This window comes from Suillus subaureus (genome assembly GCF_016647635.1).
Source record: "Suillus subaureus strain MN1 chromosome Unknown BJ212scaffold_16, whole genome shotgun sequence".
Taxonomy (NCBI): Eukaryota; Fungi; Basidiomycota; class Agaricomycetes; order Boletales; family Suillaceae; genus Suillus; species Suillus subaureus.
The window spans coordinates 311,186-330,776 of NW_024538572.1; the positions used below are offsets into that span (position 1 = coordinate 311,186).

Here is a 19,591-nt window from a genome sequence, read left to right on the forward strand (position 1 = left end):
CGATGACCACGGATAAATAAGGTGTCAACTCATCAACTCAACCATATATCTAAATGCAACCTAGCATGCTCACGACATGGCACAGGATTGCTACAAGAGTGGAATGAACCAAAAATGATCGCAGCCGAAACTACATCCACACCACCTCACACCCAAAGTCTTGGATCGAGAGATGAATCGATTTCAAAGCAGGGCAAGCAGAAGTGTCAAAACCTGGTCACGAGTGAAACAAGGGAGAACCTTGTAAACGTGAGGAAATGCAATGCACCGTAGGCTAGCAGAGGGAAGGTGAGTGTTTAATTTTTCACAGAAAAATCACAAAATCGGTCTGATGATACTGACTTAAACGCTGTCGGTCGCTTGATCAGGGCAGGTATACAGAGACAGTTGCGCTATTGGAGCCAAGAGGTCGTTGAGAAGCACCACATCCACTTTAGCTCAACTTCCGTTGACGCTTGAAGCTTTCCTGGGCGGTGAAGTACTGCAACGAGCCCTGTGGGCAGCACTCCGAGTCAGCTATGGTGGGAGGCAGCATGATTGTCGAACGAACCAAAACACAGTTTTGACACTACAGTCGACGCGCCTTGTTTGGGACGCCTGCAACCTTGCTAGCGTTGCATTAGCATCAGGCCTGCTGTATAAGGCGCGACAGTCATAATATATATCTTCCAGATGCATAGCGCTTACTAGTTTTCCTAGTCCAACATCGGCAACCCCTGGCAAGCCGACTATCAGTATTAACCTTGGCTTTACTCGCAGAAGTCGATCTCGATCATCAAATTTTAAGTTTAATTATCCTGTCCTTGATGCCACCGACATCGCAAATCTAGACATCACATATCCAAGCTCATAGCTCCTCGACCTCGTCATTCGCGTGTGTCAGCGAACATTAGTGACACGCCACCAATAACATGCACGTTATTTTCTGAGTGGAAGTGCAGTATAAATCCCATTATCCACAGCCTGGCATGCGTTTATCGCTGGTTCTGTGGTGTTAAATGCGTTTTGCGATGCTGCTAGCGTGCTGGTTCGTTTCCATGAGTTAGAGTTCGTCGACCATACTTAAAAGAGTACACTTACAGGTGGTGTTTACAGCAGAGGTGAGCGTGCAGTTGAAAGAGGAACAAGATGTAAGGTGTCGAAGTCAGAAAGTTGAGAGAGAAGTGGAGCGAAGTGAATCAATCAGGGATAACGCCATGAGATGTGATTAACGATAAGCTGATAATACGCGCGAACAAGCATGCAGGAAGTGAGTATCACAATATAGTCATAATAAGCCTAGATGATCACCACTCCACTATGAGTCGCGATACTCCTCCGTGCGCTGGGAACCTTGCCAGTCACCACCGTATGAATTTTTGCGATGGGGACCTTTCTCTCTCTGATTGAATCTCCGCCTTTTCCCTTCCGGGTTGCTCTTGAAGTCAGAGGCAGAATTGAGGCGAGAGGGCTTTGCATATTTGATGACCATCTGCCTACCCGTCGAAGGGTCCTTAGGATCTTTTATACCCTCAAGTGCCTCGGTAGCGGCCTCGGCATTCTTAAATTCCACAAACCCGCTTCCCCTTGATTCGCCGGTCATTTTGTCCCTCACTACAGACCCCAGCCCAGAGTCAGACATCATCACAGTTTCAATAAGTCGAAGCGCACGCACATAATCTCACATCCGCGATGGATTGCTCGAAGTTGCTGAATATCCCGCGCAAGTCGTCCTCTGCTCCACCAAACGGACGGATGAAGAGCGTGTGGTAAGGTTCCCGCACCGATTGTTCCTGGACCGCTGCATGGTCAAGGTAGATGTCGCGGTTCATGATAAATATTGGGTCCTCCTCATCCGCCTTGATGACCTTGCTGGCATCATCCACATTGGCAAATTGAACGTGTCCAAACCCGCGATTCATCCCTTCTGGCGTGGTGCCTACATCACATGCACAGTCAGCACTTCGAAAACACTCCAGTGCAGCACAAAAACACACCCAAAGATACGCGTACGACCTCCCCGAACTCTGCGAAAGATTGTCGCAGTTCTTCTTCAGTAATAGAGTATGGCAGGTTTCCGATATAAAGTGTTCCCGAAGGCGGCATGCTTCTCCGAAAGCCCCTTGGCTTCGAGTTTTGATCGCTAAACCGTGACTCGTCATCACGCAGCGGCAACGAGGTTGACAATGCTCGCTGCCATTGCAATGGCATCGACACTTTTCCAGAGTTGGCATGGCGTAACAGAACCGGCGACGAAAGTGACGCACGGGCCCTTAGAGATACAGAGAATGTCCTTGACTGAGCTAAAAGGGCTTTGGAGAACATGGCAGAGAATGAAGGGGTATTGCAACGAACAAGCTCAAATTTGGCTCAAATAGAAAATAACTTGGTCACTGCGTCACGCGACGCGCACTGTTACACGTGACGCGTGACAACCAGCCAATGCATTTAGACGTTTTGCATATAATGTCTGGTGTATTGGCCACTATGTTACTGAGAAAACAAATACGACAGCCATATCGACAAGAAACAAAGAACGGAACTACTACTATGTGCACAAGATGATCCCCCTATTGGACCACTGTCCTAGATTATGGTGTATGTACAAGACGCACTCTTATAAACGCTTCAATGCTTTCTTACGTTTCTCTGTCCCAGAGCTGGCTGAGGCTGCGGATCGTTTGACGGCTTTGGTTGTGGCAGTGGCAGCTGGGCCCGCAACATTCGAATTTGCAGTCCCAAGCGGTGATAAGCGCTCCTTGCCGTCTTTGCTGGACACAGTGCTCGTAGAGAGTGATGTGGACATTGTGTTCGCTGGAGATGATTGGAGAGGTTGCGACGGTGGCGCAGGAGAGGATTTGCGTGGCGATGGTGCTGATGTTGTGATAGGTAGCGTAATATGTGGTGATGGTGGCACCACAGCTGGTGTTGGAATCGAAACCGGTATCGACATCGTGGACGACTCTTCCTCTTTCTCAGTGGATGGTGTTTGAAATTCCGGAGGTCGTATGCGAGGAGTGGCATGCACACTTGTTATAAGCTTCGCGCGGGAACAGTACGCGTCGTAGTCCTCCAGGAGGAGCTTCCCTGCTTCCTCGTCGAGGGCACTTTCGGGATTGGGATAAATAAGGAGGCATTTGATTGTCACGAGAATGTGACCGATGCCATACGACGATTGCCAGTCCTTCTTCAACGTGTTCACACAAATCTCTCCCGCAGAAGAGACGTTCGGGTGGAAAATCTTGGTTGCGAACCAGCCTATGCCGATGGTAGTTGATAAATATGATCAGACAACCAATAATGACGCGTACATTTTGGGGGTGCAGTGGGGAATTCGTGTGTAAATTGGAACCGCACCCTGAAGTACCCGCCTGCGTATGGAGTTTGCTCTGTAGCATAAGAGGACTTGAGCTTTGGACGTGTATCCCATTCTGCAGTGACCCACCTGGCCCCTCAACAATCCCTGTGAGGTCAAGCATATTCTCCTCACTCGCGACAACGCGAATACCCTCAGGAGGGTTGTTCTTCAACTCGGTAATCTCGCGCATTAAACGGCGCATATTTGCGGGTGTTAGAGACTGTAAACCAATAAAATTAAGCCTGCGTCTAGCAGGACGTGTAACAAACGCACCATGGCAGAGTGGATAGAATTTAGATGAAATGTGGCTGACCCGAGGATGGTTCGAAAAGAAGGAGCGGTGATGACAAATTCACACTCCGAAAATCATAACCCTAACCCTAGTCTAGGGGGAGAAGAGTGTTGCAGTCAGTACGTCGTGCGCTTGAGCGATGACATGACTTAAATTAAAATGTCCCTCATGGACTGCAGAACCTGCAGGCTACAGCTCGAGCCCTCTAGAGGTTGAAATAAAAACAGGTCAAAGTCAGCGGGGAGTCTGGCTTCAATCTAGTACGTGGATGACGTCCACGTGACTCGAGACTTTTCGCCTATGAGGCTATAACTTAGCAGACAATTCTCTAGCCTGTATACTCAACTCCATTTTCTTCGTCATGATTTTACCTAGAGGCTACATTCGGACGTTGATATCCTGGTTGAGGCCCATAATTAGGACCACCGCATTTCGGTCATATACGAGCATCCTCTCTTTCCTCCTACAGGTGTTCCGACGCTGTCAAGCCATCATTAATGGAAAAGAGAGAGTCTTTCGAGAACCAGGTTTAGCGTTGAGCTCTCAGCCGGCACCCATCAATCAAAAGAAATCAACTTCTGTGACGCTTGCAGTGCCATTGTTTGAACCTCCACCTCGGCAAAGTGACGGGTGGAATGGCGTAGCTTCCAATATCCAGTCTCCTCTGGATTCTTGTGCGCCATGCATAATTTCTATGCCCGAGCCCAGTACCACCTCAAGTATTGTTACGCCATCGCATCCTGTGGCGCCAATACAATCCTTGGATAGTATCACTCTAACTCCCACCACACCTGGACAAATCAAGCGATACGATAGGATTGAATTGTATGCACATTATATTTGTCGAGTGCTTTGCCTTTCTAATCCGTAGCTACAGTCAAGGTGATTATGCAGTGTACGAGGTTCCGAAAGGTCCTTTAGACTGTTCAGGGTAAGCATGTTGGTAGAGTGAATAATAAGATTGAAAGAGGCTTGTAGGGAGCTTGATCTGGTGTCGGGATGGGAACCGCTCACGCACCCGGAAGGCGCTTTGTTTTTCTATCACTCGTATAAAGTATGTTTACGGCTGGCTTCTGCACGACTTTGACTCATATTTTCCACCAGAGAGTTTTCACTGATGCTGATATTCGAGCCTCTGGAATGGTAGACAACATAGGTAAGGCTGTTGAGAAGGCGTACAAAGAAATAGAAAACGCAGGCTTCGACTTCCATCCATCCGTCGAGTTAGTATTAGAGCTCATGGAGGGGGATCGTGAAGAATGGGGCTATTACTTTGCCGATCACGACAGCCGTGTCATTTTCTGGTTTGAAGCTCACAAATCTGGTGATCTCATTGGTAACGTCCGAGGCGTAAAATGCAGTGATCACATCAGTGAGTTCTTCCCGGGAAGTATTTCCCATTCGAGCTCCTTTCATTGCGTCACTCCCAGGATATGCATTAGAATCACAGTACTGGTTCGTACGGCCTCAGAAGTATGCACGTTTTCTCATTTGACTTTGACCGAAGTTGATGCGCTGAAACTTTGTTATAGCCTATCTTGACCTTGTGTGGTTATCCGTCATGATTTTGACAGGCTACACGTTGAACTATATCCAAACAAACGCTCCCTTCCAAAGGATGTTGTTGTGAGACTCAGAGAAATTGTCATGTATACCCAGGCAGGTGGGTAAAGATTCATAAACGTTTCACGCTATACTGGAAAGCTCGTGACAGACAATATCACTTCTGACACATCCTTAGCGCCTTTTTCTTCGGAAGAGGTTGCAAGTATGCTTAGCCTTATGGATCCTCTCATGAGTGAATCATCCCCTGATATGGGTTGTTCTTGTTGATGATTGGTTCTTAGACAGTGCTGGCATTGAACATGAGTATGCACATGAGCATTCTGTGTGGATTGTCGGTGAGCCTGAGCATAGAATGTCGGTTGATTACCTGATATTTTTGCGACTTTCAGCTCGATTTATGGGAGAATTCTGTGAGCTCTGGCTGGTTGGAAGTGCATCACGCCTCCTGAATACTTTCATAGGCAACGTCAAATTTGTGAATTTTTGTGGACAGCCGGGCGCCCGGCTTAACGCAGACCAGTCACTGTACGGAGATCCCAACACCCGCTCGAACGCCCTTCTTCGCGTCATGAATTTCATACTTTTTGGATCCCCTAATGCTTATAACAAGGCTGTTCAAAAGATATGGGTCGATTCTACCATCGTTCAGCCGCGGTGGAAGAATTTTATCAACAGACTCAACAGTGAATGGAATGGATACACAATATTCGTGAGTTGTACTTCTGCTCCCTATCGGCAATGCATTCAATGTCAATCTTAGTCCACTGTGATGCTTGCTGTGGATATCAGCTTTCTTGCGGTACCACCCGTCCAGACTCAAAATGCTGCGATTCTCGTCTCCTATATGTCTACCCTCTGTGCTATGGGTTCGTTAGTGGTCTCACTAGTCTTAGCTGGACAAGTCAATGACAGCCGGCGAGATTCCGCTAAAAGCGTGGTAAGTTCTCTTTTCGATTGTTTGGCCTACATTCTTTACATTCAGGCCTCGTTTATGGGAAGGATGTCGAGTTCTGTGCTCGGCCTCGAGAGCCTTGCCCTCATGCTCAGCCTACCGTATGCTCTTCTGATTTGGGGGTACGTTTCTAGTTGCACAAATGAGGAGATGACTTACTCTTTGACAGAATGGTATTCTTTGCTGCAGCGTTGTCTATCGTGATTTTCCATACTTCTGGTGTCGTCACCATCTCGATTATATCTCCTATTTGGGTCGCTATTCTTATTCTAGCGACATGGCCAGTACTGGCTTCTAATGATGTTCACGTTTCTGGCCTGTTCCCCTGGATCACAAAACAGATCAAGTCGCATCCCATGCCTTCGTGGACCGCTACCAGGTCTCGCGTCGAATCTGATGTATAATTTGTCGTGATTTTGCGTAACATGTACGGTTGTATCTGATATTTTGGTTGTTTTGTGTGATACCTGACTTGTCGACATCACTCATATTGTTGGTTTGCACTTTTCGATTCCCTTGACTGGGAATCCCCGAAGGCATCGAGGCGGTCAATCTGGCACATGCCTTGCAAATCTTGAGTGATGCTCTCCACGTCTCGGGCGTAAGTGGTAAAGGTGATTACGGAGGTAGGACGTATTAATATCATCTGGTGAGTAAATAAACTCCCATCGGATACCGACAAAGATCACAATCAAGGTCTCTCAGCCCTTTGCATTGCCAAGAATCCTTGCTGTCACATCGTTGAACCGCTTGCCACTAACAAAACAAGTATCGCGCCTGATCCTGACAGCGAACATTTCCGTACATTTGAACGATAAACGTCCTGGGGATCATATGAATATGGTAATATGATATTGTAACACAGCGCATGGCACGGGCGGTTGACGCAGGAGTACCGGTGTACAATAATTCTAATAGTAAATGCAGGGAGAGGACGTGAGAAAGTGGATAGATACTTGCGTGAAGGACAGGAACTGTTCACTATTGAGCATTATCAGGATATTCAACAGACGCAAAGCAAAAACCGAGTCCAGAATCCAGTCTGTTTTATAGAAATGTCAGGATGCGAAATTTTCCCGTTACAGCTGCGGAAGGTGACATGAGATTGTGCCAGTGGGGAAGTTGAAGTGGTAACCATTGACATGGAAGAGGGTGGGAGGCCGTCTAAGGTTGAAGATAACGCTAAAGTAGCACACAAATGGTGCAACGTGCATCGGGCAACGGCTTGTGACTTTCCTTAGAGAGGTAAGGATGAGTGTCAACGAGAGGAGTCTCTCAACTCACAATCTAGTCGCTCCGGCCAGCATCTCCTTGAAGGAGAGCAGAAACATCCGATGTGTACGTGTTATGGTCATAGCAGCCAGTAGCGAGCAGCTTTCCGTCTGCCGAAAATGCCACGCAGGTCACTCTATCTGCATGCTTGAGGGGCGAACTGATGGGCTGGCCCTTGTCGAGGTTCCACAATTGCGCTGTCCTATCGTACGACGCGCTTGCAAGGATCCGGCTATCTGGAGATATAGCAATGGCACGGACGAAGCTGGTGTGTGCATCCAAAACTGCGGTCTGCTTCCAGGTGGCTGTATCCCATGTCCTAATTGAGCGATCGACTGACCCGGATATAAGCGTCTTTCCGTCAGTGGCCCAAGCCAGGCAATTCACTGAACGTGTGTGTCCTTCGAGAGTTGTGACTAGCTTTCCTGTCTTTGTGTCCCAAATTTTTACTGAGTACTCAGCGACGTGGTATCCAGCAGTCGCGATCATGGACGCGTCTGGCGAATAGACGGTTGTGCCCACGTAGGTGTGCCCTGTCTCTATTGGTGCGAGGATAATTTTTCCCTTCTCCACATCCCATTGCCTTGCAGTCCCATCGTTAGACCCGCTTAACACTCGCTGGCCATCTTGGCTCCAGCAGACAGAGCACACACTCTGCGTGTGCCCCGTCCATTTAGCGATGACCTTTCCGGTCTCGACGCTCCATAGCCTTACCGCACCGTCCTCACTCCCGCTAACCACTTTCTTGCCGTCCGGAGATAACGCTATGGTGTACACTGGGCTTACTCCGTCCCGCCAGCGTTCGCCGATCTGTTCCCCGCTCTTCAGGTCCCAAACCCGCAGCGAGCCATCACTTGAACAAGTGATGATCCGTTGACCACCTAGTAGGTGTATGACACCCCAGACACGACTGGTGTGTCCTTCAAATTTCTGGCGGGGCGTAATTGCCGGAGCGTCCTGCGTCTTAGCCATGATTGAAGAGATCTCTGATGCCTGTTTCTCCTCAGCGGTTGACACAACCATAGCTATTACCTGAGGATTGCAGGTAGCCACCGTCTCAGCGTGTATTTCTCGAAGTACATGTCATCACTCACGAACAGGTGTTTATCGGGATTTGATGAATGAAAAAGGTGCGCAAGATGCCTGATGTGTAAAAAGCAACGGGAGGATCAACTTGTCTGATACATTTGATGATCTCAACGCATATAAGTGCAGATAAAGCGCTCAGGCACCATGGTGAGTTTGATCATTGGAATTTCTCTTTAGCGTGCCATCAGTCACTCCCACATCGCTCCCTGAGTAGCCTACTATACACACTACGTGTGATTGCGCACTATGAGAACACATCAGATCTGTGTATAACGAGCCTTTGAACTTCTGCAAGTTCTGCAGCCCCCACAGATTTTACCAAGTTCTACCATGGAAAATGGGAAAACGACAGTAAGCTTTGCCAACAACTGACGAATCAGATATCATTTCCGCGCCCAACTTTCGAACTAGACTCGTTGTGTCTGGTCAGCGACATTCCCCATTCGGACAAATTGTTGATCTATAACTTTATGTCTAATTCGACTAGTGCTACTATCATCCGATCAGATAGACCGATAGGCTTGAGATAATCATAGACAGGTAAGTTTATCGAACTAGCCGGATCTGGTTGAAATCCTTGCTGATCGTGGAAACTCCGAGTCACCTAGCCAGGCCTGGTGTATCCTGCTACCGCGGACAAGTTGAGTTTCGTCAAACATGGGCTCAACACAGTATAGGGCTAACGACGTTGTCGCGATTCTCACACGATCCTCCAATCACAGCGCAGTGCTGTCGAGAAACTTGATATCATACACTTATAAGCGTGCAAATCGGATTACACAAGGGGATCAATCAATCTGTGGCATGTGACAGGCTGTGAGTTTCATGTTTACTCGGTGGAGTGTTTCAACTTCAAGTTAACACTTCAGAATACTGCTCAGAAACATTTCCCCCCGTAGTATGATTGCCCGTACACTGACAGTGGGAAAGACGGGCATGTTCTTCCAGGAATCTATGACTTGATCATGAGATATGCCGTGAACTCGGCACTTGGATCTCGATTATCGGCACAATGATACTTCAAGTCTCCAACTTATCAGTATTACCCCAGAGGTCTCACACTCTTGTGTTTGGTCATTGGATTCTGTTGCCTATTTTTTTCGTGTTCAGGTTTGGCCCAATCACTGGCAAAACTGCACCAGCCGCTTTTGGGATATTAGTGAAGTGCATACTCTTGTCGTAATTCGCAAGGCTCATCCTTTCATTAGGACATTCGATCATTGTTTGACATTTTAGCAGTGAAGTCCACGTGGCAGCATGGGCTGTTGGTGCATTGCGCCTGTGATGTTTATGGTACCTCCATATTCTCCCATAGCATGGATTACTGGCGAAACATATGGTGAGAAATACTACTTCAAGTTGCTCCTCGGGAAAGTATTGTCAGTGGTCTGACACATGCCAGTTATAGTAACTCTTCATTGACAATCAGGTTCGGAAAATAGTAAGTACCGCTCTCTTAATCCAAAAGTCAAACGCGATGCCAAATTTTATGATGTAGTACTTGATAAGATAACAGATTGGTGTGAGTAAGTAACCTAACAAGGGCTATTGGCTTCACATCTCCTGACCTCCTAGGCCTGATTCTTATCGTGTTGGTACCGAAGATCAACATTGCAACTCAGTAGGAAGATAGATAAGACGATTTTTTCTTGGCAAGCCATTTAGTAAGTATCTGCACAATTCTGTCAGATGATTTGAAGCTTATTGCTCTCGATTCTCACTTGCGATTTCTCCGAACCTGGAAAGTGTGTACCAACATCGTCAGAGCACTGTAAAGGAAGCTATTACGACAGTGGAACATATGATAGTAGGGGTATTTGGTAGCATTAGACAGCAGTGGACTACGGTGCCTTCCTGAATATATACTGATAAAATTACAGTGGTGATCATTATCACAATGATATACTTGACATCCATAAATAATGAGTAGGCATAACGTGTCATATATGGATATTTGACAACCTTACCTCCACTGGCAGGACTGCATGTACGGATCGGCGGGAGAAGCGGTCAGGGCAGAAGATGGCCCTGATGTTGGGCGCCCCGGTGCAGAGGAGGACGAAATGCGGCTTAGGGTAGATGTTAAAGTGCCACTGTCATACCCCAGTTGACGAGGATGAGAGGCCGTCCAGGCCGTCGGAGGTAGAATTCCCATGTCATATGGAAGAGTATGAAAGACAGCCTTGAGTAGAAGGTTTAGGTGGCACTCAGGTAGAACGCCCACGCTACGTAACGAGGACAGGTAGCGGCCTAGCGCAGAAGATGATGAGGCATGCTCGTACCACATGAAAGCGGTCTCTTGGAGAGGACCAAACCAAACCAAACGCAGGTACACGTACACTGGCCACGATTCAGGGAGATCGACCGAGATGGCACCTGGTGGACGTACTCCAGTCATTGCGCTGGATGTCGAGTAGCATCGCAGTGCCTGCTTTCACGCTGGAAGACTGCTCTAGGAAGATTACTAGTACACGACGCGGCTCTAACTATCTACCGGCAAACTCCACTCTAAATACCGCCAAACACCGCAACTCGCTCCCCAGGGCTCCACCGTGACCAAGCCGCAACTTGCCTATATGTTTGCATCCCAAATTTTGACAGAGAACTTGCAGTTGCATCTCTGAATCCACTCACCACTCGCCAACTGTCCCGATTCAAGCAGACAGAAGAGGACACTCACTTGGCGTTTGACGAACTTCCCTCCGTCGAGAGTCGATGTCCCACAACCTCATCTCGCCTCTTTTACTCCCGTCAGCCACTTTCTTCCCGTCCGGGGACAATGCTATGGCGTGAATTGCACTTTCTCCGTCCCGCCATTTATCCCAATCTGTTCACTGCTTGAATAAGTGATGATCCACTATCCGCCTGGTAGGTGTATCCCCAGAAGCGTCCTTCGAATTTCTGGTATGATGCCATGTCCTGCATCCGAGCGAACGATGGCTGTTATTTAAGATTTACTGGTAGTCGCTGTGTCAACTTTGGCCGTTTGTTGAAGTTGAAATCATCATGAACAGACGCTTTATCAGGACCATGTGAATGAAAACGCGCGCAGATTGAACAATGTGTCAAACGTTGGCGTTTTTGGTCAATACAGAATCGTGTCAACCGGAGGGCCAACACATCAAGTACGTCTCATCACATCCCGTCCGCCATAGGATGACCAAACCATAGGTCGTGCAAATATTAATGTGGTGCCTAAGCCTTGTTGAGTTGGTTTGATTCGTCAATCACAATCTTCAGAGCTTCACCAATGGCAACTTGTGTGTATAAATGGTTTTCTTCTCATGCCCAAGTCCTGCACCTTCTTCAAATTTATCTTTCTACAGTATATTTCGTTAAGCGACTCGGTGGCTATTGCGTTATCACATTGTGCTGCGCATTTTTTGCTGTTGGTCTGTCCTATTCTGCATCTCTCTGTGTAGGGTCGGTGTTATGCGATGGCGGTTTCTGCCTCCTGTTGACATTTTTCTTTCTTACAGCCGACCGAAGGGAAGTCCTTGTATATGTTATGACAGGCTGTACGTGATGAGTGAAGACACAATAGAATGGGGACGTGGAGACACTACTCGGAGACAGGAAATACACAATGTGTATTCAGAATCGGCTCTGGCCAAATTAAAATATACCGAATCCTAGAAGGATGCATCGATAATGTATCGTTAGGGGCTAGTTCTTCGTTCTCTCTCTGACCCATCCGGGGATCAAAGCCTCTCATGCAACCTCAGGATAATCCTGCATCATGCGCCTGAGTTCCGTTTCTGGGATTCTTTTCTCAAACTCAAATGTGCATGGCCGGATATCTGGCATTGACCCGCCCATGAAACCCATGTCCTCTAGTGGCTTCGTAGGATCCAGGGTGAGCTTGAAGGCCCAAAGAATAAGGAGAGCAGTTATGAACACCGATCTGTACCAACCAGAGTGATTTCAGAAGACCGCTTGCGTGCAAAGTACTTTTGCCTGTTCGCGACATGTTGACCGGGGCATACGCTGAAAGGAATGTCATTTGAAAAAAAAACGAATATTTGAAAGACAGTGCTTACCGCCGACCAAACCCGAAGACAAACAATTTTATATCATCTCTCAGGCTACCTTGCCCATCAATCCAGCGCTGAGGTTTGAACGCGTCAGGCTCGGGGAAGACATCTCGATCTCGAGAGATGGACCTAAGGCAGTGGTCGTTAATTCCTTGGCGTCTTGAAGCACGTTACTCACCAGACATTGCCGTATACCGTGGTCCCAGCTGGAATACAATAGTTTTTCTAACGGGCAAGATCATCATTCGCGCGATAAGTTGTTGAAAGATCACTTGCCCAAATCACGTCTTTGATTGTTCGGTGAGCCAATGCTGCAACGTGAATGTTGTGACACCTGGGTGCGGGAAAAAAGCGAAGATGCCAACCATCGGGAATCGGAGGCCTCCATCTCAAAGCCTCAGATATGAATGCTTGCAAGCGAGGGAGGGATTTTTGGTCGGAGAAGGTCGGTGCTTTGGTGCAGAAACTATTAAAACCATAGTAGCACTGCCATAGGGAATTAAGCTACCTCGGTGCCTTCCGATGACCGCGTCGAGCTCAGCCTGAACTTTGGCTTGCTCCTCAGGGAAACATGCGGCTGCCATGAATACCGTGCACATGGTGCTAGAGGTCTTTTGCCTGTTTTCAGCTACATGTCTTTGAAGGAAAGAAGGTAAAATCCTACCGTCTGTGATCCAGATCTCAGAAAGGTACCAGCAAGAAAAGCAATCTCAATCTCTGTCAAACCATAGACATGACTATTTTCTAGCATATATTTCGTGAACGAAAAGCCGATGTCCTCATTGTTATGCTGTGGAACAATTCAATCACGAAGTAAAGATTAACAAAGAAATCCATACCATTTGTTCTTTCACGCGGTTCAGATTACCAGTGTAGAGCTTCTTGTTCCTCTCGAACCTCTGCCTTAAGTCCCGGCCATACCAAGGAAGATATTTGAGCCACGGGATCGAATTCACCAGGTAAGCACCAGGGCGCAGAATTTTACTACTTCGAGTCATCCTAATGAGTTGATTAACCCCAACGACTTCGGGATCAGTCGCAGACGTAGGTGTATTCTTCCCATACGCAATTTTCATAATTATCGTCGCAGCATAACTTCAAAGCACTCGTAAGCAAAGTACTACTGACACCATCATGACCAATAACGCTTACGTTAGCACATGGTTCTGGAAGTTGTGGACCATCGAGGATGCCGAGAACTATGTTCTTCACGTGCGTCATCTGCAGGGGCTGATAGGCCTCAGCCGCTTAAGGCTGGAGATGCGAATGAAGTGCTCTGCTACATGTTGAAAAGCAGGATAGATGAGGGGAAGTATCGCGGACTACTGACCTACGCATCCGACGTAACCTGTCTCCAAAGGGTACAAGTGCGATGCCCATTCCGCCGTTAGATATCTCCGCAGCAACATTTGGAGGACGATCAGCTACCAATTTTCCCTGATTCTCCATAATGTCCACGGCAGCCTGTAAAAGAACATTGTTGAGCCCGAATATGACAACGCAGCGTGTGGGGACTGACTTTATAACGCCCGATATGAACGATCTTCTCGAATCTTGATCGAATGGTGATCACAGAACCGTACTCGTCAATCCATCCCGCTACGATGAGAAATGAGCTTGTCGTCGACAGAACACGATTAGCATTCAGAAGTTAAAGATTTGAATGCGAATTCTTACTTGCGATGTGGCAGGAAGTGTCCGCAGAGTCTCCAAGTAGGAGGGGAAGGTGGGAGAGGAAGGTTGCTCTCTGATTTAAAACAGTAGGTCCGAGTAATCACTCCTATGACACCAAGACAAGCCGCAGCACTGAGAAGGAGCTGCATGTTGTCAGGGATGCGCAGGTCAGGAAGCTGTGGTAGGATGAACGCCAAGAAGGATCGGAGGGAACTCATTGTAAACTCACCTATACCTCGATATGAAGTAATGCTGGCATATGAGGTCACAGGCCTTATATAGCCTCACATAACTAATTTCAAGAGAAGTTTTTGAGTTCTAGAGATCTGGAGGGCCACAAACGCCTACGATAGCCATGCCGACGGACACCTGAGTTGGGAATTGCAAATGATTCGTTCAGCCAGCATACTAAATCCTATTGGTGCCATGTCTCGAAGATTCCGCGACCCAAAGTCTCCCAAACACTTGAGTGCAAGCAGGAGCATCTTTGAAGGGCAATCCTTCCAGTAGAGCGTTCTATAATCTGAGTATTTTCTTTCACAGCATTGATAGTAGCAAATTTCAAGTCGTGTCCATATCACCCAATGTTACTGTATTTTGTGCAGATGCATGACCCGCGACGACGCCGGGCTGGGCAGGGTCAGCTCCTGCTACTAGCGTGGTTCCACTCACAAATGGAAGGCAAACATATATTAGTTTAGGCGGGAGTAAGCCCCCTGCGAATAGGGCTATGTCCAACATAGGGTCTTCGACCCCGAAGGACAATAAATTTAAAAAAAATGGAAGACAAACACTAGCATTGAGCCCGACAACAAGACGGGTTCGCACTGGGAGTGGTGCTGACTTGCCCTCGTATACATATGCTGTACGTGCGGCAGAACACCGGTCTTTATGGACAAGACCTGCATTGCAGATTTTGAGAGCGAACGATGAGAAGTAAATGACAGGATGCAATGAGAGGAAAATTCGGGCCTTCCATAGATGGAATGCGAACTTGCAGACTCACGCAGGGAAAAAACCTATTCAGATCAGCATGACTTAATACAATATAGCATGGTGACAGCAGATGAACAGCAGAGTACGGGTAGGTGAGTTTGAGTTTAATCACTGACTGCAGCCAAGTAGCTCTGTAGAGGAATTGTGTCAGTAAGAATATCTAGAACGTCTGTGTAAAGGAGAAAACGGCCGAAGATACAGTGACAGGCGAAGGGCACCAGGTGCTTTAGTGCCAATCAGCAAGATACTCACCTCTCTATCTTCCAAAAATTCCCAATACGCCGAGGCAACAGTGATCCAAAAGCTTGTATCAATTCCAAATATACGCTCCTCTGCTCTGTTGATCTCGAGAAGACCCGTCACCGACGCCGCTGTAAGTACCGGTGTGCGATCATGGAAGGTCAACAATGGCGTCGGGGTCATCGGAATAATCTGGGATATCCGATGTCCTGAACCAGGCGGTTGGGGAGTGGGCCGGTTAAGTGGCATGATCGTGAATGAGGCAGAGTGCGAAGGCCTACTGTTTTTAAACATCGACAACGCGCGTGTTATGAATGATGTCTGTTCGCCTGGATGCGGCCCCGGGATGTGCGGTGTGGAATGCGGTGCCAACAAGAATTGCGTTGCCTGAGGACGAGATGCGCATTTTTGTGCTGCAACGAGCGATGGGGATATTTCCTCCAAGCGTGCACTGATGCTTTGCGGTGTAGGTGGGGTGATCATGATGGAGGCTGGGGGCGGTGTTGGGGGATAAGAGTGTATTGTTGATGTACTATCTATGGACATCTTCGAGGTAGCAGGTGAACTTATCGCAGTAGAGGGGGCGTTCGTAAGACATGATAAGGACAGCGCGGCGTCTGTATAACTAGGGGATGTGCGGGGAATAGGAAGGAGGGATATGAAGACGCCTGGGGGGAATGATGGTGCACGGATGCGGATATACCACCCGCGCTTTGGCTTGTGTATTGTCCAGCAGATTGTCGATGTTTGGTTGTGCTTCAGAGGGAATGTGAATTAGTACAATGCATGAGACGTGAAAACGCACGACGACATGCTCAATAATTTCGTCGTCCCCTAGGAACCTTTCCTTCATTCAGGTGAGCTGGCGAAGAAGGGAATTGCAGGGCTGGGGTGTCGCACCTTGTACCACATGACATTGTCATGACCCTCCTCAAAGATGTTGATTCGCAGGTCAGAAATGACGTCGGAGCTGTAACAAACCCAAGTAAAATATTATGTATTGGTGGTATATTACAACATTTGATTACCTCTGCATCACATATCGCGCCAGGTTGGGATTGTGGATTTGATTCTGCATGGCTCCGATCTGCGGCAGTTGTGATACAAGGAAGGACGTTCAGCGCTTCAGCTTAAAAGGTCTGAAACGGACTGATGTGGCTGTGCAAATTCTACCACAACAGTCTTGCCTTCAATTGATTTTTGAGGTAAAACTTTATAATTAGTCGTGGATGCCACCTGGGCCTGCGTTCGGATGGCTTTGCGTTCTCCACTCTGTTACAGATATCGCTGTTCGTGCAGCACAGATCAGAGCCTCCCAGGTTCTTCCCGCCAGACCTGTTGTGTCTCCGGAGTTCTCTTTGCGCAAAAGCAAGGCAGAAGAGCGACAGTCAACGCCACAGCTTGCAGGTGATGCTCAAGCTAACCACGACACTCTAAAACCGCGCACAAATCACGCGTTTTCTTCCAACCCTCCCATTAATGACACTTACCTGTCCCGTCCCGAGGAACGGCGAGAGGAACTGACACAATCACCGCCTCGGTTTGAAGAGGTCATCCCGTCTGAGCAGGTTTCGCCCACTGCCTATATCCCTCTCTCCACTGAGCCTACCTTAGAAACTCAACTACCACATAATCCCAGTTTTGCGGTCTCTTCTATTCCACTTGAGGCGGAGAGTTCCTTGAAGATCGCGTCTTCTTCCGAGGTCACGCTTGACTCTGGTACTCCTTCTATACCCACGGGATCTGAAAGCCCACGTCGCGAATTAGAAAGTTCTGTACCCCTAGAGTCAGAGGTGTGTCCTCCCTACCAGTTCACTCGTCACTTCTGCCCACATCTTGTTCATTTCAACGTGTTGCCACCCCATAGCATCCAGAAAAAGACCTATCTGCACCCATAGACTCCCCTCCTATACTCTCACGCAACCTCCAATCATCCAAGGTCCCCTCGTCCAGACTTGGTCGGTTATTTCACTACGGCGGTACGTCTTTCTTTGCTGTCCTTTCGTTCACCTTTTGCTAACTTGTCGTCACAGGCCTTGCAGCATCGCTCTCGTACGGCGCTGCTTCCGAGCTCTTGCGTCGTTCTACTACACCCCATGCAGACAACACACAACCAGTCATGATGACCGAAGCAAACATAACCCGCTTGGTGTCCAAGCTCTCTCAGATGCGCGGTGCCGCACTGAAGCTCGGCCAGTTCATGAGCATCCAAGGTGCCCACCCATTGGCCATCTCTTGTCATTTTGTCCGCTGTTAACCCGAGCGCTAGACACCCACCTCCTACCCCCAGAAGTAGACAAAATATTCCGCCGGGTTCAAGACAGCGCTCACTATATGCCGGATTGGCAGATGCAACAGATGCTGTGCACATCTCTGGGGGAATCATGGGCCGATAATTTTACATCGTTCGATCGTATACCTTTCGCAGCTGCGAGCATCGGTCAGGTGCACCACGCTGTCCTTGCTCGAAGTCAGAGTCCGTCTGGCGACGACGGACAACGCGTCGCTGTCAAGATCCAGTTCCCGCACATTGCTAACTCAATTGTGAGCGACCTTGGCTACGTTAAAATGGTTCTCACCGCTGGAAGCTTACTTCCGCGGGGATTGTTCCTGGATCGTACGATTCAAGTATGTCTTTTATATCTCCCTCATGCCTAGTGCTGAATATCTGACTTTTTGTTCTCGATCTTACCTCATTTCCTGCTATCCGGACGGTTCACTACGTCCTATCTCAATATCAAAGGTGATGAAAGACGAACTTGCTGACGAATGCGACTACTCGCGGGAGGCAAGTTTTCTCGAGCGGTATGGGAGATCAGATTGTCTTGGTGCAGATGCACGATTCAAGGTCCCATGGGTGTGGCCAGGTAGCACAGAGCGCGTTCTTGTAATGGAGCATGTAGAAGGCGTCGGCATCGGGGATGCTGTAATTGGAGCTTTACCACAGGAAGAGCGGAACGAGGTGCGCACGTCTCCTATCATCGACCATAGATCATGCATTTGCTGAATTTTATGATAGATTGCATCGCGAATCATCGAGCTCTGCTTGCGGGAGCTCTTCCAGTTCAGGCTCATGCAGACGGACCCTAACTTCACGAATTTCCTGTGGGACTCAAAGGCACAACAGGTGTGTCTTATGTTGGCACTTCATATTTTCTGCTTCTTGAGTTTCCTGGACGATCTCGCTGACTATCATCGCAGCTATCCCTAGTGGACTTTGGCGCAACACGTGAGTACACGAAAGAATTCATGGACAGTTGGCTGCGCCTCCTTCAAGCTGCTGCATCCGAGGACCGTATAGCATGTGCAGAATGGAGTCAGAAACTCGGATATCTCACTGGAGAGGAGAATGAAGTATTATCTCCCCATCACTGTTCCGCACATGTATTCATATAACACGTTCACAGGTCATGCTCAACGCGCACATCGACTCCATGGTCCTCCTAGCTACCCCCTTCAAACCCACGACTGCGCAGCCTTTCGCTTTTGGGCCTGAGACGCCATGGGCGGACATCACGGCTCAAATACGTGCTATCATACCTGTGATGCTCAAGCACAGGCTGACGCCCCCACCGAGGGAAACCTACAGTCTGAATCGGTGAGTCTTGGAATAGATTTCCTTCCGAATAAGAGCTGGGATTGTGTTCAATTTTTTTTTGCGTTCTTGTTCATGATCTTTTTACTCATTGCTGGACCTGTAGGAAATTGAGTGGAGCGTTCTTACTTGCTTCGAGGTTGCGTGCTGTGGTAGACACCAAGAAGCTTTGGGACCAAGTCACCGATCCGTACAAGTTTGGTTGACGATGAGCCTGCGCTGTTCAATCCAGGGTATCTAATGGCACAATTTGTGTGAAACCCTCTCCTTAATGCAGCGATATCCATCATCCGACGAACAGTCGCTGCAATACTATTACGTTATAAAATCGAAACGGCGCTAGCTTCCGACTTGCTCATTTCTGGCATGTTTTATATCTGAATTAAACGCAAACTAGTATTTTTATTTCATTTCGCATTGGCAAATGACTGTTAATCCTATGTGATTATACTGTTGATGCATAATGTTCCTCGATTTGTGCTACAGACGTCCACCTTGACCAGTCTTAGCCAAGCGGTAAACATTACAGGACAGAAATCTGCTC

The 19,591-nt window shown here is 48.1% G+C and overlaps 6 protein-coding genes across 6 annotated transcripts; 2 read left to right on the forward strand and 4 right to left on the reverse strand.

Annotated features, from left to right (window-relative positions):
* Nucleotides 1-1,297: 1,297 nt before the first annotated feature.
* Nucleotides 1,298-2,304, reverse strand: BJ212DRAFT_1271717 (uncharacterized protein; the record flags this gene model as incomplete). Its single annotated transcript, XM_041330972.1, has 3 exons — nucleotides 1,298-1,593; nucleotides 1,655-1,918; nucleotides 1,977-2,304. 3 exons carry the CDS (start codon nucleotides 2,302-2,304, stop codon nucleotides 1,298-1,300), a joined length of 888 nt encoding a protein of 295 aa, XP_041193069.1.
* A 292-nt stretch (nucleotides 2,305-2,596) lies between these two features.
* Nucleotides 2,597-3,613, reverse strand: BJ212DRAFT_1446935 (ubiquitin-conjugating enzyme/RWD-like protein; the record flags this gene model as incomplete). Its single annotated transcript, XM_041338324.1, has 4 exons — nucleotides 2,597-3,237; nucleotides 3,291-3,368; nucleotides 3,425-3,557; nucleotides 3,611-3,613. The coding sequence occupies 4 exons, from the start codon at nucleotides 3,611-3,613 to the stop codon at nucleotides 2,597-2,599; spliced, it is 855 nt and encodes a 284-aa protein (XP_041193070.1).
* Nucleotides 3,614-3,890: 277 nt separating this feature from the next.
* BJ212DRAFT_1577075 (uncharacterized protein) lies at nucleotides 3,891-6,649 on the forward strand. Its single transcript, XM_041342187.1, has 10 exons — nucleotides 3,891-4,454; nucleotides 4,507-4,560; nucleotides 4,608-4,683; nucleotides 4,734-5,001; nucleotides 5,060-5,084; nucleotides 5,204-5,292; nucleotides 5,344-5,427; nucleotides 5,477-5,904; nucleotides 5,956-6,269; nucleotides 6,317-6,649. The coding sequence occupies exons 1-10, from the start codon at nucleotides 3,991-3,993 to the stop codon at nucleotides 6,549-6,551; spliced, it is 2,037 nt and encodes a 678-aa protein (XP_041193071.1). The 5' UTR covers nucleotides 3,891-3,990; the 3' UTR covers nucleotides 6,552-6,649.
* A 5,570-nt stretch (nucleotides 6,650-12,219) lies between these two features.
* On the reverse strand, nucleotides 12,220-14,434 carry BJ212DRAFT_1446944 (cytochrome P450; the record flags this gene model as incomplete). The annotated part of the gene is made up of 12 exons (XM_041338326.1): nucleotides 12,220-12,412; nucleotides 12,466-12,495; nucleotides 12,549-12,671; nucleotides 12,721-12,767; nucleotides 12,828-12,853; nucleotides 12,908-12,994; nucleotides 13,051-13,153; nucleotides 13,207-13,332; nucleotides 13,382-13,637; nucleotides 13,873-14,006; nucleotides 14,062-14,158; nucleotides 14,220-14,434. The coding sequence occupies 12 exons, from the start codon at nucleotides 14,432-14,434 to the stop codon at nucleotides 12,220-12,222; spliced, it is 1,437 nt and encodes a 478-aa protein (XP_041193072.1).
* Nucleotides 14,435-14,999: 565 nt separating this feature from the next.
* Nucleotides 15,000-16,602, reverse strand: BJ212DRAFT_1461550 (uncharacterized protein). The gene is made up of 5 exons (XM_041338920.1): nucleotides 16,481-16,602; nucleotides 16,353-16,422; nucleotides 16,258-16,299; nucleotides 15,465-16,208; nucleotides 15,000-15,343 (listed from the first exon to the last, which is right to left on the reverse strand). Exons 1-5 carry the CDS (start codon nucleotides 16,528-16,530, stop codon nucleotides 15,317-15,319), a joined length of 933 nt encoding a protein of 310 aa, XP_041193073.1. The 5' UTR covers nucleotides 16,531-16,602; the 3' UTR covers nucleotides 15,000-15,316.
* Nucleotides 16,603-16,623: 21 nt separating this feature from the next.
* Nucleotides 16,624-19,567, forward strand: BJ212DRAFT_1354639 (ABC1 family-domain-containing protein). Its single transcript, XM_041335631.1, is given in 10 exon segments — nucleotides 16,624-17,245; nucleotides 17,320-17,431; nucleotides 17,486-17,665; nucleotides 17,722-18,080; nucleotides 18,196-18,414; nucleotides 18,472-18,579; nucleotides 18,654-18,806; nucleotides 18,860-19,050; nucleotides 19,154-19,521; nucleotides 19,532-19,567. The coding sequence occupies 9 exon segments, from the start codon at nucleotides 16,682-16,684 to the stop codon at nucleotides 19,251-19,253; spliced, it is 1,986 nt and encodes a 661-aa protein (XP_041193074.1). The 5' UTR covers nucleotides 16,624-16,681; the 3' UTR covers nucleotides 19,254-19,521; nucleotides 19,532-19,567.
* The last annotated feature ends 24 nt before the right edge of the window (nucleotides 19,568-19,591 follow it).